The sequence below is a fragment of the Staurois parvus genome, unplaced genomic scaffold (genome assembly GCF_062004578.1).
Source record: "Staurois parvus isolate SC_StPar_1 unplaced genomic scaffold, SC_StPar_1.0 ptg001302l, whole genome shotgun sequence".
NCBI classification, from domain to species: domain Eukaryota; kingdom Metazoa; phylum Chordata; class Amphibia; order Anura; family Ranidae; genus Staurois; species Staurois parvus.
In genome coordinates this window covers 4,096,019-4,114,325 of record NW_028319098.1, presented here as the reverse complement: position 1 = coordinate 4,114,325, position 18,307 = coordinate 4,096,019, and the positions used below count along the sequence as shown (strand labels likewise).

The 18,307-nt window shown below is 37.3% G+C and overlaps 1 protein-coding gene across 1 annotated transcript in view; it reads left to right on the top strand.

The window, feature by feature from the left end:
* The first annotated feature begins 215 nt into the window (after positions 1 to 215).
* The window catches only part of STMN2 (stathmin 2), a 58,618-nt gene continuing 40,526 nt past the window's right edge, over positions 216 to 18,307 (top strand). Inside the window, exon 1 of the mRNA XM_089661010.1 lies at positions 216 to 401. Within this exon, the coding sequence (XP_089517136.1) occupies positions 383 to 401 (19 nt within the window). The 5' untranslated portion in view covers positions 216 to 382. The remainder of the gene's footprint in view (positions 402 to 18,307) is intronic.

The following is an 18,307-nucleotide window of genomic DNA, read 5'->3' as shown; positions in this document are numbered from 1 at the left end:
CTTGCCAGTATCAACCGGCTTCCATCCCAATTTTTATGGAAAACATCTCTATGGAATGTACTACTGAAATAAATGGGGGTGTTTGATTCTCCCAAAGATTCCCATGTCTCACTGCATTATTCCATTTTATCTCTCAGCCCTATTGGTAGATCAATATTTAATGCTTAGAGATTGAAGCTTCAAATGAGTCATATCAGGGGACTGGTGGAACCAATCTGCTTCAGCCTAAGACTGCTAATTATTCATGGACTCCTGCCTCTTGCTCTTTCTTTTGCACAGCCCTACAGTGCTGACTCAGTGCCTTATTCAGTCTTGTCTCCCTCTCCACTGCTGTAGCTGGATCTCTTTCCTTCACAACCTCTGAGCATCTGTATACATCGCCATGGCTAAAACAGCAATAGGTAAAGAATCAAGCCTCTCTCTAGACTTCTATCATTGCTTAGTACATCTGATTTTACAATGTCATTGCTATACTGTAACACTAATATATTTTAAACTGCAGTCTTATTTTTAAGTCTGAATTTTTCATTTTCCTTTAAGGAGTTTTTTTTGTAAGCTTCATGTTTCAGTTTTATTTTTGCTGCTTTTCTTGCAATTATACTTAGCTATACAGGCAAGAGTCCTTTATGCATGTAATAATTTCATTCATTAGCACGACTTCTTGTGTGTAACAGAATATACCTCTATGTATGATTGCTCAGGCTGGTGAACAGGGCACGCCCAGGGCACTCTCATATATATATATATATATATATATATATATATATATATATATATATACATACACTCATATATCTTAGTTGTTAATAAAGGTGTAGCCATATTTAACATTTTAATTGCAATCCTTATAAAACTAATTGTGTACTTTGTTTTGTCAGTGACCATTGCTGTGTTAAAATATTAGCTGAGACATTGATATACAAAGGATGCACAGTACCTGCTCTTCTATATTGCCAGCACTATAGCACAATGCAGACAGACCCCACCCATCTGCCTGCTTTCTTGTTCACAGGCAGCTCAATGTGGAGTACTTTCCAGTCTGTAATGTGTTTCTGCTGCCCTCTTTCTATTGTATAAGACAGGGTTCAGATCAAATACAGCCAATTCATCATTCTACAATAGCACCAAGCTGTTTCTGTGAATCACATGTTGACACATATTTCCAATGTCATTGCTTTGCATTTGAGCTTATAGTAACATGGCACATGCAAGCCTTGTTTTATACTACATGTTGAATATAGCCAATTTAAAAGACAGCATGTTGAAAGCAAACTACTTTGCATCATTTGTAACTCTTTTCAATGCAATTTATTTGCAAAAAAAGATGTAAAATATTCACTATGTTTGGTCTGAATTAGAGAGAAAGATGTTTTATAGAATAGTTTGTGAGTTATATTGAAGAATCAGTTCAAATGTGTACAGATATTGTTTTTCAAACTGCAATGTTAGGCAAATAAATGGGATTATCTTTATAGCCGTATAAGAATATTTGATCATAAGCACTTAAAGACATTGGTATTGCAGTTTAATGACTTCAGCTTTTAAGATCCAGCCACATACAGGTTATTAAGGCAGAAACTTGTTGTTGTTAATGAATGGTCAGAACCCCCCCCCCCCCCCCCCCACCTACCTACTAAGTGATTCTGACTCTCTGGCATCCTACAGAGGTGTCCCAGGGAGGGGTGGAAGCCACACTGAAAGCTGAATATGTAAATGGAGCCAAAGTGGAGTTATGGGAGTCTGTCCAGCCCTGCAGTGCTGAACATGCCACCCCTCCCTATTGCAGCATTGTAGTAATCAGTATTGATAATTTGTAGTCAGTGGGAGACTGATCACTGCAGAAGGCCACTATCTTATCAATCCTCTGCCTGTCATTATTTGATAGATGGCTCTACATTTCATCAATCATAAACTTGTCTCGGGCTTTCATGATGGCGTTCCAAATCATTACAGTGGCTCATTAGACTTAATGATTTGTTTCTTTTAGTGTGTCTAGTAATTAGATTTGTTCATGAGAGTCTATATAAGTTTATGTTAAAAAAAAATTGGGAATCTATTTAAGAAGAGGCAAGTATGCAATGATAATTTACATAAATTATATGTTATAGATGTTTTAGTTTAGCCTAATTGAAAATTTCAGTGCATAAATACCATATTAGCTTTCATGATCTAATATAAAATAGATTTTCTTAAATGTATGTATAAAGTTGCTAGCCATGTAGACATAGATATTATCTCACTAGTCACGGAACTATATGTAGTGTTTTATATTATATGTTCACAATGGTTAATCCAATAATATTTAGTAATCCATTTCAACTCCTTTTTATTAATTAGAAACAGAAAAAATTGTGTTCTTGCTCTTGGGAGTGTTTCTGTGTGATCCTCTCCATAGTGGTGGGCACATCAGAGTGAACTACTGCCACCTGGTGAGCAGGACAGAAACAGCAACAGCAAAAAATATTAAAATCATTTCTGCTCCCTTGATTAAAAATTCATTGCTTTCCTAGTTTAGTCAAAATGCTCTTTTCATATTTAGTTTATACACAGCTATTTTATGGTCCTAGATCTGGTAGACTGTTTTAAAACATAAACAGGAGGCCATGGCTCTTCATGTGTTATAGCTGCATGGGGTAAACCATTCTTTCATAGCATGAATATTATGCAAAGTCATTCCACAGCATTATGTCTGCTGGATTATATGTGTCACAAAAGTAATGAAATATTATATAATACAATAATATTTATGATAAAAAAATATATGTACATAAATGTGGAAGGGCAGAATTGATATTTATATTACATTTAATATAACATATTCCTTAAAAAAATGGTAGGACAGTGTTATATAGTATACTGCATTATATTATGGTTGGACCAAATTTTCATAAAAATTATAGGGCAGTATTATATATTGTACTATATTACATTTTGTAGCACCATATTTCCATAAAGCTGGTACATTACATTTCTAGTACCATATTTCCATAAAAATAGAGTAAGTTGTGTTCACTTTTATCTAATATTTTAATAGAAATGTTTTACAACACCTTTAGCTTGTCTATAGGATACAGTTGCTGACCTTCTATACTGTCATGTGTTGAAAGATGCGTTTTGCCTACAGTGGAAGTAGCCATTTTGTGGGTGGAACTCCTGGTCATCAGCGTACAGTCTACCACCTCACCAAGAATTGCTGACATCACTCATTCATCACATGACCAGTTTTACTAACCGATTTTCATATGGAATACCTCTTATACTGGGTTCACATACTGGGGGTTATTTACTAAAGCTGGAGAGTGCAAAATCTGGTTTAGGTCAGCATAGAAACAATCAGCTTTCAGGTTTTATTGTCAAAGCTTAATTGGACAAGCTGAAGTTAGAAGCTGATTGGATACCATGCACAGCTGCACCAGATACTGAGTGCTCCAGTTTTAGTAAATCCCCCCCTCTGCTATGTTTAGAGAGTTTTAATCACTGTTCAAGAAATGTCAGCAGTTTTCAATCGCAAAAATAACCAAACCGAACAAGACATATACATTGCCTATCTGAGCTGGGAAACAAGCCATGCCTTGCTGCTGCCTTGGTCCATTCAATCATAATTGTAACCAAATTGCTAGAAAATTGCTGTTTCTGAAGCATGAGTCCCATATCCATTATACCATCTCTGTGAATGGACAGCCAGTACTCCATGCCTGTCTGAGCAGATGCAAATACTGACTTTCAGAAAGTCTGGTGGTGGTATTTTTCCTAAAATACATGTATGATCAGGCTCTTGTAGTGGCTTCTGTTTAGCTCATATTCCTGTTCAGCTCATATTGCAGTAGCGATACCCAGAAATAGGCCTGCCTGCATTCCCTATATATTACACCTATAAACAGAAATGAACATTTCAAGAATAAAATATACAGTAATTAAAACAAATATTTAATAGATGTGTTTTCTCAGTTACTTGCAAAATGACATATTACATGTGATTTGGTTATGAATTATAGCTAGTCAGTAAATATTCCTCAGTGTACCTCTAGAGATTTACTTGCTATTGTATTGCAACACTGCTGGGAGCGATGACCTCACTAGTGAGCCATTGTCTCGACAAGAGTCTCAGAGGTGAGCTCATCTATAACAGGAAAATATTGTTGTTGTTTTTTTATACAAAAGATGTGTTGGTGCAAAAATATAAGCTAATATTTAGATTTTGTTTTCTGTAAAGATAATATACATTCCAGAGTTTATTGAATCACCTTGAGCACAGTGCAATAAATGGTGGCAGCCAATCAGATCCCATCTTCTTTTCTTATCCTGCTACAGCAACCTGAAATCCGATTAATTGTATATAATTGCTGCATTGTCCATATTCCTTGTGCTTTGCTCTACCTTTTAACCAGGCCACATTTTGCTTATAGGAAAATATTAATGCAATGAATGCTATGGGGATGTGGACATTTTGATTCATGAAGCAGGTTTATTGAGTATCTCAAGAAGAAACATTGACAGGCCACTGTTTTATGCTTTCTGTAATTAGCTGGCTATTCAACCTTTTAATCAGTTGCTATCACTCAAAATGACACAGCTCATTTATTATGAAAACCTGCCTTATCAATCATTTTCATGACCAGGATTTTGAGATCTAAGGTGATGGTGGTTAGAATGATAACCACGACTGGAAAAACTCATGATATACTGTATACAGTAGTCTTTTCCTAATAAATGTACCCAATTCTAGAAAGGGAGTAAAATGATGTTAGTTTGTTTTCATTCAGCTTACCCATATGCTACAAACACCATACAGCCTAATAACAGAAAACAAATCTTTAGCATTCTGATTAAATGTGTAAAAAAAAAGTATCAATTGATGCCAGATAAGTACATTTTAGTGCCTCTAGTACTTCACCTTTATAGTTTTGGCAAATCAGTTTGTGCTGAAAGTGATTTTTAATGTTAAGCCATGACAAGGCCACCACTTGATTGCCCTTGATATATACCAAACACCTATTTCACATTGCAGTCACACTTGTAATATAAGTACATATTATTCTTCCATGTTATTAGACATTGCCGATGGAAAGAAGCTGACTACAGCATCACTCTATGGAGTCACTGTAGTTATTTAGGAAGCTTCCTATCTATAGTTATTTAATATTACTGGACCCTTATGGGCAAACCAAATACTTAGGCATGCATCAGTTTGAAATGAAAAACAATCCTGCACAATATTTCTCACAATAGACTTGCAAAGGTTTTTAAACCATACTCTATACATACAGTATATTAATTCTATTATGTGGAATGTGTTGGCATGTCATTATTATTAACGGATTTTTCCTCATTCCCTTAGTGAATGAGGTGAAGTTATGCTGACTTCCATCATCCAACCATGCACAGGAATGAAAGCTGTTTTTTTTTTTTTTTTAAATTATCCTAGCACATAATTGGGTATTGCTTGCAAAGTTAATATTGGCCACCTTGGCTAAGCTCTGGGGTGAATTTTGTTTTCCACAGTGCAAATTCCAATGCAAAATGAACAGCCTATTTGCCTTTAGCAAATCAAACTCAATGGGATTTATTTACTAAAGCTGGAGAGTGCAAAATCAGATGCACTTCTTCATAGAAACCAGTCAGCTTCCAGTTTTATTGCCAAAGCTTAAATGAACAAGCTGAAGTTAGAAGCTGATTGGCTACCATGCACAGCTGCACCAAATTTTGCACTCTTCAGTTTTAGTAAATCACCCCAATGTGTGTAGAAAGAAAGTGAAATGTCTTTTTTATGGTATCAGGCCACTTTCAATAGTCTCATGAGGCCTGTTTAACAGAATATATAGAATTTATTATATGATTTTTTTTTCACATGTCTATGTCCATAAGAAAGAAAACTGAGCAAAATCTAGAGCGCAATCAGTGCAGCTTTGAGAATCTTCTTGTCAGCTTTTGTTTGAGCAGTGTGAATCATCTTTAAAGACAGAATAAGGCTTATAGATGTCAGTGAAAACCAACAGCATACACAGAACTCTGGAGATCTGTCTGTCAGCAGTGCTGTGGAATTTTCCATTATTTGTCATGTCTATCTTCAGGATGTATCTGGTGGGAAATGTAGGTCAGATTTTCAAGGACACTTTTTCATATATAGTTTGCACGAGTAATTTAATGATATCCTATATGAGGTAACAAGATAAGAAATAGAACTGTGTTGGATGACATGTATCCATAAAGCAGGAAGAATGTCATTTTCTATTGCCTATCTGTACTGGAAAACAAGGTCATAGGTTAGCAAGTGATATTTGTAGGGTCTAATATGAAAAGGTAGGATTAAAGCAATTGTAGAACCTTGATGGATAAATAGAGGTGTCTTCTGTGTCTTTGTGCCATAATGAAGACTGAACTTACCTTTGTTGTACCAAGGTGGGAAAACTGCTTTGTATTGATCCGGCACTGGAAAAGCATTCCGTCAATTGCATCAAGCAGAGCTTTGCCATCATATCATAGTTACCCTAAACCTTTACAGCCTTGGTCCACATGTGGCAAATGAAGAGCAGGATTTGAATCTGGATTTTGGGGTAGACAACTCTACATGGGACTGACATGAATTAATGAAACCTTAACCTGATCTTAAAATATTATGATGGCTCCAAAGGACAAGAGCTGTGCAATTTGTACTAATATTGTCATTGCCTCTTATCCTCATTATTACATCATCAATACCTTATGGCATAATCACTGCCATATTACACTATCATTTCTTGATGACATTACATGAAATAATCATCTTTTCTCATGACATCATCATTTCCCTATGCCATGGGACCATCATATTCTCATTACATTTTCCCTTTCTTTTGCAATTATATTACCATAACTTTATATTATGAATTAATCATTAAAAAGTATCGGTTCTTACTTCAGCACCAAGATCTCAGCACTGCCAAATATCAGTGTAGTAATGTTACTTTTTTTATTAGCCGTTGGGTGCTGACACTTCAAATGTCCAATAATATAATTTATGGTTAATTATGGTCATTTAGGGTTTAGGTTTGTGTTGGGAGTTAGGTTAAAGGTTAGTATTAGAGGGTTTAGGAGGTTTTTTTAACATTAAGCGATAGGATATATTTTAGGGTTAAAGCAGAACTAAACTCTCTTGTTATTTTCAGCCAAGGAAGCTGCCATCTTGGCCTCTATGTGATCTTTAACTGCCATGATGCTGTACATGTGATCAGTTATGACACCAGGCAATTGATGGTTTGACAGTTTGGTTGAGAGCACAAGCACATGTGACAGTTACATTCCTGGCATGTGTTGGGAATGTAATTGTTTTTTGAAACTGTAAATTGATGGGTTTCATTCCTCTTTAAGCTTAGCTTCTAATTGTTAATCTGAAGTGTTAGGCAGAGGGTTAAGGTTAGGGTAAGGATTAGGTATTTAATATAATTTAGCTAAAAAATGCATTTAGTTTTGGATAGAGTATGGAAGGGTTAGAACCTCTATCAATTTTTTATTGCTGTCTGTGCTCCTACTTCCTGTTTTTTTTTAATGGGTGGCAGATAGAATAGGAAGTAACAGGATCTTGTTAATGGTTATGAATAGGTTGGAGATCAGTGTGATCTGGGAAAACATGTTATTTAAAAATTTTCTTTGGCTCTAAATGGAAGAAATACCAGCATCTCAAATTAGCGTATCAGCTTGATGGACCTCAACAATTACATTGATATCACCTCATCTAACACATTTATTTTTAAAATACATTGTATATATGACAGTACAGATGAGAACCAGATACCTTTTAAATTAATCTGGAGCTCCAAGTACTAGATATGGATCATAAAGCAAACTTTTGTTCTACCAAGCCAGCTGACATTGTGTTGACAGAAGAGGTTCAAACCAGTTGCAGCATTGGTATTAAAAGTACTCTGAAGCTTTTGCCATGGTTTGCTACTTCTTACGCAGAATTAATATTTGTCTGGTAGTTTAGGTCCTCTGTCACCTTGGCTGAAACTGGATCAACACTGTGCTGAGTAGAATAATGTAACAGGACAAAATCAAATTAATGAGTTTTAGGGAAGTCAAGTCAAATATTAAACCAACTCCCAAACAAACTATGTACATGTTCCAGTACGACAATTTAATTCCTGGAATGTCCATGGTGTAGTACTATGGTGGTGAGTCACACAGCCATTCGCACTCATGCGTGTTCTGACATGTTCTAACTTGCACTCGCCTAGGTTACAGATCAGTTGACTCAGTGTTTATGGAGTAGTAGAAGAAATTACACATTTATTTCACTGTTCTGTTGGGGGAAAATGAGTGACAGGAACCTTGAGCAGAGGAATAATATCAAATTTTGTGTGAAAATTGGTTGAATTGTGAGTGAAAGTTTAGTTGTTGTTACAACAGGCTTATGGTAAACATTCCATGAAGAAATCAAGTGTTTTTGAATGGCATAGGCGGTTTAAGGAGGGGCGGGAAGATGTCCACAATGATGCAAGAAATGGGCAGCCAAAAATGCAAATGCGAATGCAAATGTGGTCAGAGTGTGAACCAAATCTTTTCAGACAAAATGACTGAAACTCCGACCTGACAAGTGGATTCTCCACCAAGACAGTACTCTTGCACATGATGTGTTGAGTGTTTGCCAGTTCCTGGCCCAGAAATACTTTTCTAAAACTTGACTAATCACCTTATTCTCCTGACATAGCACCATACGACTTTTGGCTATTTCCAAAATTTTAAAAAATGCCTTAAAAAGGACCCAGATTTGATAATATTCTGAACATCTAGCGAGCCATGACAAAGGTACTGCTCAGCGCTCCAGAAAGAATTCCAGAAATGTTTCCGGCAGCGGGAAGGTGACTACTTTGAAGGTGACAGCATTTGCGAATGTATAGGTAAGCAGACATTTTTTTAATACTGTCCATTCAGGAAATAAATTGTCACACCTCGTATATCTTTTTTTATCAGTTTTTCTTTATCAGTTACACTACATATATCTAAAGCCAACATTTATTTTATAGTGGCTAGAGCAGGGGTGGGCTGACAACTCATGGGGCCCCCGGGCAATAGGGGATCATGGGGCCCCTGTGTCCTTGCCCACACTAAAAAAAGCCCATAAAAAAGGTACCAGGGGCATTTCATGGGGCCCCCTACTGACCCCGGGCCCACTGGGGAGATTTCTATTTTTTCCTATCCTTTAGAAACAAAAGAAAGTGAGAGTAAATCTCTCCAAAATGAAGGAAATACCCCCTCAGATACAATAGTTATCACCATAACAAGTGTTCCTGTTGGAAGATGTCCAGTCTATTGTTGTTTTTGTAACAGCTCAAAATTCCCATATTTTCAGTCATAGTGACAACGGTTCTCAAATAGGGTGATTCTATTTATCGGGGATAAAGAGAGCAAAAACAAATTGACAGGGAATGCAAGACTTCACCACACTATAAAAAAAAAACTGAAAAAAGAAAAGTTTGGGCTTTAGATACACTTTAAATACTAATTGAACAAATAAGAAAAATGGTGGAAAATGCATACAGTGGTGTACACATTTCCTTTAATTTTTTCCAGAGATGTTACACTAGCTATAACTACATTCACATATGAATCATTTGTCCATTATGTTATATATAAATGTTATATAAAAAACACTTTCTGTGGATGTAGTTTATCTAATTATGATATACTTAGTGGAATATAATATCATTTTAATAAAGAGATACAGCTACCATTTGGTATATATTACATTCAATTATTGCTATCCTGACAAGCATAATATAATTCACAGTGGGTGATATATGTATCCATAGAAACCAGAGGTTGGAGAGTTGTGCAATCAACTCCTGATTTTTCCATCTACTTACTTTCTTTAAAAAAAAAATAGGGATGTAAAAAATATGGTTTTGCAGATTTATTTTTATTCCACATGTCTATTTTTTTCAATAGCCAGAGGTCAGAATAGCACAAACAGAAGCTACACTAGAAATGCACATTAAAAGCTCATGGTAAGGTTTGTACCCATATTATCAATGGGGCAGTTCATATATACAGTATACAGTCTGGTATGGTATAAAAACCTGTATGCTGCAGTATTTTTGATTTTACATTTACCTTAAAAAAAATGATAGCACAGATAAAATCATGTATGATGCATTTTATGTTTCCTAAGTACCGTATTTATTTCCCTGTATGTGCAGGACGTTTGAACTAAATTGCTCTTACTCTGGCCTGTACTATGAGTGTACTTTCTGAAGCCTATGTGTAGGTAACCTCCTGGGCTCTGTTGCTATGTACTAACCCTAAATTTATAACTGGATTTATGTAAGTGGCTTCTAGTAATGAGGGTACTGGTCTAGTAATCTGCGAACCCAGTCTGAAATTTGCAAACCCCAAACATGGTGCTCAAACCTCCTTGATGTCTATGGGAGACAAACTTTTTTTCTGACCTTGTTCAAGTACAGTTTGCAAGCTTTGCAAAAAGGGCACGGGTCATGAAGAAAACTGACCAATACAAATGTTTTAAAAAATATTGTTTATTGGGTCTTTCAATAAGGCTTAAAGGGTAACATTAAAATACACAATTCTTTTAAATAACATGCTTGGGGGATGCCCTAAACCTTCATGTGGAGTGATGTATGTTTATGATGCACTACAAAACAAGTAGCATTTGAAAGAAAAAAAAAACTAATGACAGTTCATTCCTTTGCCTGCCTGGAAATGGGGGATCCCAACTGATGTCATTGACTACAGCATCACCTGCCGGTTTGTTGACATTCAGCAGCCAGCCAGATTGCTGTCATGTGCTATGGTGGGAGTCCAGCAGGAGAAGATTGTATTGTTTGTTCACCATTTATCATAATTGACAATTGATCTACACCACTGGAAAATATGATTGACGATGGATTTACACCATGGGATTATTTTGTTTTGTTTTTAAATAAAATACTTTGTCAATGGTGTCTGTATGATTATTGAGATGAACCTTTTTTTGTGAATGAATAACAAGTTGTACTCTTACCCATTTATGTAGGAAAACAGTTATCTGGGGACACCCTCATTCTAAAATTAGGATTCTGAAAACACCCTCCCTGCTGTCCCCTACATCAATACAGCTAGGGTTGTGAGAATGTGAGGTTGAACCTCTTGTTCCCATCAACTTGGGACATGTACCTTCCCAGCTTTGAGGGCATGTGGCTTGGTATGATTCAGGAAGGGGGCACGTGCTTGCTACCCCTCCCTTTCCTAACCAGCAGGAAGCATGCATGGATAAGGGTCTGGTATACAGTTGCAAGAAAAAGTATGTGAACCCCTTGGGATTACATGGAGTTTTGCATGAATTGGGCATAAAATGTGCTCTGAACGTCATCTAAGTCACAACAATAGAAGAACACAGTCTGCTGAACATAATACTACACAAACATTAGATGTTGCCATGTTTTATTTGCACATAACATGTAAACATTCACAGTGCAGGGAGGAAAAAGTATGTGAGGCCCTAGCTTAATGACTTCTCCCAGAGCTAATTGGAGCCAGGAGTGAGCCAACCTTGACTCCAATCAGTGTGATGATATTGGATGTGTTGCTGACAGCTGTCCTGCCCTTAAAAAACACACACCTGTTTTGGGTTTACTGGTTTCAAGAAGCACTGTCTGATGTGAACCATGCCTCACAGAAAAGAGCTCTCAGAAGACCTACGATCAAGAATTATTGACTTGCATGAAGCTGGAAAGGGTTGCAAAAGTATCTCCAAAAGCCTTGATGTTCATGTGTCCACGGTAAGACAGACTGTCTACAAATGGAGAAAGTTTAGCACTGTTGCTACTCTCCGTAGGCATAGTCGTCCTGTAAAAATGACTGCAAGAGCACAGCGCAGAATGCTGCATGAGGTAAAGAAGAATCCCAGAGTGTCAGCTAAAGACCTACAGAAATCTCTGGCACATGCTAACATTTTTGTTGACACATCTACAATAAGGAAAACATTAAACAAGAATGGAGTACATGGGAGGACACCACGGAGGAAGCCATTGCTGTCCAAAAAGAATATTGCATCACGTTTGAAGTTTGCAAAAGAGCACCAGGATGTTCCACAGCACTACTGGCAAAATATACTGTGGACAGATGAAACCAAGATTGAGTTGTTTGGGAAGAACATACAACACTATGTGTGGAGAAAAAAAGGCACAGCACACCAACATCAAATCCTCATCCCCACTGTAAAACATGGCGGAGGGAGCATCATGGTTTGGGGCTGCCTCAGGGCCTGGACGGATTGTTGTCATTGATGGGAAAATGAATTCCAGAGTTTATCAAGACATTTTGCAGGAAAACGTATGACCATCTGTCCGCCAACTGAAGCTCCGCAGAGGATGGGTGATGCAACAGGACAATGACCCAAAGCATACAAGTAATTCAACAAAACAATGGCTGCAACAGCACAGAATACGCCTTCTGGAGTGGCCCAGTCAGAGTTCTGACCTCAACCCGATTGAAATGCTGTGGCATGACCTTAAGAGAGCGATTCACACCAGACATCCCAAGAATATTGCTACACTGAAACATTTTTGTGAAGAGGAGTGGTCCAAAATTACTCCAGATCGTTGTGCAGGTCTGATCTGCAACTACAGGAAACTTTTGGTTGAGGGTATTGCTGCCAAAGGAAGGTCAACCAGTTATTAAGTCCAAAGGTTCACATACTTTTTCCTCCCTGCACTGTGAATGTTCACATGTTATGTGCAATTAAACCATGGCAACATCTAATGTTTGTGTAGTATTATGTTCAGCAGACTGTGTTCTTTTATTGTTGTGACTTAGATGACGTTCAGAGCACATTTTATGCCCAATTCATGCAAAACTCCATGTAATCCCAAGGGGTTCACATACTTTTTCTTGCAACTGTAGATTTTAGGGAGTACCCACATCATTTGTTTTTTTTTTACTAAGGTTCCTCCACCAAATCCATGCTACACCCTTATTTTTGTATGTAGCCTGGGCAGCCAGGAAAAGAGGGGGCAGCAAGCATGTGAAATATACCAGAAAACAAGCTCTCCAGTAGAAAAAAATGAATGGTGTTAAAATTAATATATCAGACCCTAATCCTAGATAGTGGTCTGTTATGGTTTGCATTTGGAGGGAGACTGCAGGCAAAAAAAATCAATGTCAGGGCACCCAAAATCTATACCAGACCCTTATTTGGGCATGCTGGGGACAAAGGCCGCATTCCCAAATCCCTGGCTCAGTGGATGTGGGGGCCTGCAAGGGGGGGTTAGCAGAATATGAAAATCCCCTCTTGAACTAGCACCCAGTGAATGAGTAGGGTCTACATAGTACCCCTTATTATTTGTTCACAAAAAATGTGTAATGTAAAAAAGCACACAGACACCATTGACAGTATAATTCTTTTATTAAAAAAAACAAAAGAATATGTCCCTTGGTGTAAATATATTGTCAGTCATATCATCTAGTGATGTAGATGCATTGTCAGTCATGATGAACAACACACTGCCAACAGAACTATTACATTCACAAACAACGATCCTCAGTGGAAGACTCCCATCACTGGAATTTCAGGTGGACTATGGCCAAATCTGGTCATTTAGCTGACCACCTGAGCTTTGACCAGCTAGAGCTTAAGTTGAACTCACCATTGACCCGAACCCAAGACTCACTCCAGCTGTCTTTTGCAGGCACAATCCTCAGTGCTCTAATTAGCCACCATGCCCAAATATAATGTTTGCTATGTTAGATGAGTGGCAATATTTTCATTTATGACATTTTGTTGCAACTCTCCCTAAACCCTTAAGATTAATGATGGATTTGAACCCATTTGAACAACTGTTTAGTGCAACGATAAATTGAAGTACAACAGCGCTAGCTGTCTAATAATTAATTCAAATAGATGAGTGTATGGATTAAAGAGATAATTAGTTGAGCTGCTGGCATAGGAAGTAAACCTCAAAAAACTTCGGATAATATGTCATAGAATTATGCAGCGCTCATAAATCAGATCTCATAGTCCACATAGACCTGATAACATATAGTAAATCTAGATAAGGTATACCATTAAATATAAAGCATATAAGACTCGTGACTTCTGTGGTGCATCCAGGATTGGAAAACCAGAAAAAAGTTTGTGACTCTTGTGTTGAAAAGGCTGACAGAAGTTTGCACTAACCAGATGTCTCAGCACATGGAGCATGGAGTAATTAAGACCTACTCCTGGTACTCTGAAAGGAAGCCACTGGAAGGGATGATGTCATCTGATCTCTCGCCACTAGATGTCATGTTCCCAGGACAGCAGGAGGATGATTCCAGAAATATACATCAGCCAATGGAAAGATGAATCCAGCAAGCCAGCCAGCAACACACAGGAGACCAAGAGGAACCAGGCACCTTCAAAAAGCCCGGGCTCCCTGCTCTGCTGCCACCACTGTGCACCCCCCAATACTGCACGGGGGGTATTGGGGGGTGCACAGTGGTGGCAGCAGAGCAGGGAGCCCGGGCTTTTTGAAGGTGCCTGGTTCCTCTTGGTCTCCTGTGTGTTGCTGGCTGGCTTGCTGGATTCATCTTTCCATTGGCTGATGTATATTTCTGGAATCATCCTCCTGCTGTCCTGGGAACATGACATCTAGTGGCGAGAGATCAGATGACATCATCCCTTCCAGTGGCTTCCTTTCAGAGTACCAGGAGTAGGTCTTAATTACTCCATGCTCCATGTGCTGAGACATCTGGTTAGTGCAAACTTCTGTCAGCCTTTTCAACACAAGAGTCACAAACTTTTTTCTGGTTTTCCAATCCTGGATGCACCACAGAAGTCACGAGTCTTATATGCTTTATATTTAATGGTATACCTTATCTAGATTTACTATATGTTATCAGGTCTATGTGGACTATGAGATCTGATTTATGAGCGCTGCATAATTCTATGACAACTGTTTAGTGCAAGCAAGGCTGGGAAGCATAGTACTTCTTGAATTTATAAAATCCTTACTGCAATAACGGTAGATACTAGCCCCCGTATATGGAGAAATGGGAGAGGGAACTTGAAATATCATTGGATGAACAACAGAAAAAGTGTTGGCTAGGTGGTATATTACACCGAGCATGGCACATAAGCAACAAGCGATAAATCACCTATATGTTGGAGAGGATGTGGGATTAAGGGCACAATGGCACATATATGGTGGAAATGCCCCAAACTTCAGGAGTACTGGGGAGAAATAATTCAACAAATTTAGGAGATAACTGGTGTTAATATCCCAAAAGATCCAGGCACATGTTTATTTCATACAACCAAGACTACAGTATAAAAGTATAAGAATTTGGTGATATTCCACCTAATAAATGCAGCAAGGGGATTAATACCCAAATTCTGGCAGGAACAAGAGGTACTGAAAATAAAAGATTGGATAAGTAGGGCAAATTATGTGTATAGGATGGAGGAACTTTACCACATGCAAGAAGATAAAATGGAGATATTTAGAGAAAGATGGGAAAAATTAGATGAGTTTAAAAGATCAAATAAATCTGTTGAAATGAGAGAAATATAGAAAGAGAAATGAGGGATGGGTAGGAAAGGAAGAAGGAGAAGGGATTTCCAAAAGTACTTAAGAGGGAGGCTAAAGAAAAAAGAGTTGGGAGTGGGTAGAGATGGGGGTAAAGGGGGTGGAGGGTAGGGAAGGGGGGGGGTTGTGGGGGAAAGGTATATAGGAATTTTTTTTCTTTTTTGAATATTATGATAATTTATTTATGGAAATGTTGAAAAATAATAAAATACTTATAACAAAAAAAGAAAGTTAAATGAACAATCTTTATTTTATTTATAGCATATTTTACATGATATATTATTGTTGCACACTAGCAGTTGAATGTAGGGATAGACTTTGATTATGGAGGACTGCCACATTAGTGTGTGCTGATTTATGTAAAATGCCACTTGAATTATTTTTCTTGTGCCATCCATTGGTAGGTGCCTGCAATGTTCAGTACTTATTTAAGTCTTGCATAATTTCTTCTACAGAGCCAATGTAACAAATCTTTGTTCTGATGTTTTGGCTCTGCAAACTTAGTCTATATTGTATTGATATTTTTTAATATTTAATTAATTTATTTATAATAGTCACACTAAAAAAGCTTTAAAAATAATTCTTATATTTTGTTGTTATATATTGTTCTTTACAGAGCCCAATAGCTCAGACCTAAATGTCTGCACACAAGTGAATGATTTAAAGTAGTGACTCCCCCTTATACCCCCTCCCTGCAAACACCTCCACATAAGTTTTCAGTCAGGGATAAGCTGCCTGAAATTAGACTACTGTACTGCTGGGCATTCTCTTTAAAAACCCATAATTTTCTGGGAATTCATTTTTGTGTATTAATTGTAGTTTTAAAATGGATTGCTGATTTGTGGAACACCATTGTATGCATAAGCAAGACAATTACATAATTTTCATACATTGATAACATTATTTACATAAATATGTTATCCAAGAACATTTTTTAGATATTTGTCTAGGTGGGAGATCTGATCTTGAGTAACTTACGCTTTCATTTTTTCTTTTTTTTTACAAATTTTTTTTTACCTGACCTCTAGTAACTGATATCTGTGTTGGTATGGTTAACCTCAGAATAATATTTTATTCTGATTTGAATGAGGGAATTAATAATTTTCCATCTCCGGAACGCTGGATTTGTTAATGGCAGGTTTACACTATATGCCAACAAACAGACAAAATCGGAGAGATATTTATCTTATTTAGATATTTTTCTATTATTATATCAGTTGTGGCTTCTATCACTACATCAATATGGATTGGTGTTATACAGCAGTAATCCACCCTTGTGTAACAGTTATAAGAGGAAAAATAAAATGAATAATAATTCTGAGGAGGGTTTTGTGTATTTTTATACAATTTTTGCTCTGTTTCAAATGGATGCTAAAACAACAGTCCCACTCTAGAAAGGTATCCAAATATGGATTAGGGAGATTATACTTCTTAATATTTTATTTCCTGACATATTTCTGAATGCCTACAAAGGCTTCAGGTTTGTTTAGATTATTTTTGGGGGCATACATTATTTCAATCCTTTATCCAATACCTGCATTTCTTCCTTCATTAGTTGAGCCCCACTGATGTTGAATATTCCTTCCTCTAGTACTCTCTCTTTCATTTGTTTCTGGGTCCCGGCTCTACATCCTCCCTTTTTTCCATGCTTCTTCTTATCCATGTTTCTCTCTCCATCCTCCTGGGAGGAGTGCACCTCCCTGCCTCTCCACTATGAGGACTATGAGGCACCACTTTTGTGTTTTTGGTATATTTGAACCTTGGTGGTATCACAGACTCACGTCGATAACAGGAACCAACATAGACATTTTCTACAATGTTATCATTTATTTAAGTTTGGTTACATGTTTGGTACCTCTTCTCACTATCTTCTCAATTATAAAAAAGGCAACAGAGTCTTTCTGCAGTTTTTTATTTTTAATTGTGAGAATGTCATTAACAAGAACGATGGCCTTAACATTTGTCCAACAAGTCAAATCAAGAAAGACAATATACAGTATGTTAGTATAAGCTGAGAGAGATCTAACAGTGCTGGGTCAAATGGTGCATATTGAAAAACATTTTAATGGATGGTCAGAATAGTAGGTATGAAGTACAGGGTAAAGGGGGAGGCCTCATTTTATAGATTAATAAGTGCAAATCAGTTTCAGAGGGGTGTGAAATGTCAATTGGAGGATCAGTGGTTAAGAGTCTGAGAAGATACCATTGAGTATAATGAAAGCATTGTAGTACAGATTGTTGAGTTTCTATGGGCAAGGTATGAATGAAGGATTTCATTCTGTGATCAAGCCCCAGTGGGCAGGGCGAAACACGTCAGTGGGTATAACCGGAGTGTTGGACAGCCTATACATCCTGGGTCGGTTGAGCGACGTCCATTTCCCCATTGAATTGGCCGATGCTGGAATCGCTACTGGACACCTGCTTCCTCCTTTTATCTGCCGGTGGGGTGACTCCTTTTTCTCATTTCCAGCTTGAAGTGGCACTGTACGGTATTTCTATTGTTAAGGATTTCCAAATGTTGAACAAATTTGAACAAATTTTGAACCTGTATATTCCTATGCAAGAAGGCCTCCACCCATTCCATGTGAAAAATGTAGGACAGTATAGGTATGTATGAATAGAGAGTTAGTAGGGGGTTCTGGGTAGATTCACTTATGTAAAATAGTTTTTCAAGGGATATGTAAGGAGTTGTTCGAAGCCGAAGCCTTTTTCTTTTTGCAATTTTATTATTCATTTATGTTTGTATATATATATCACGATTACATACT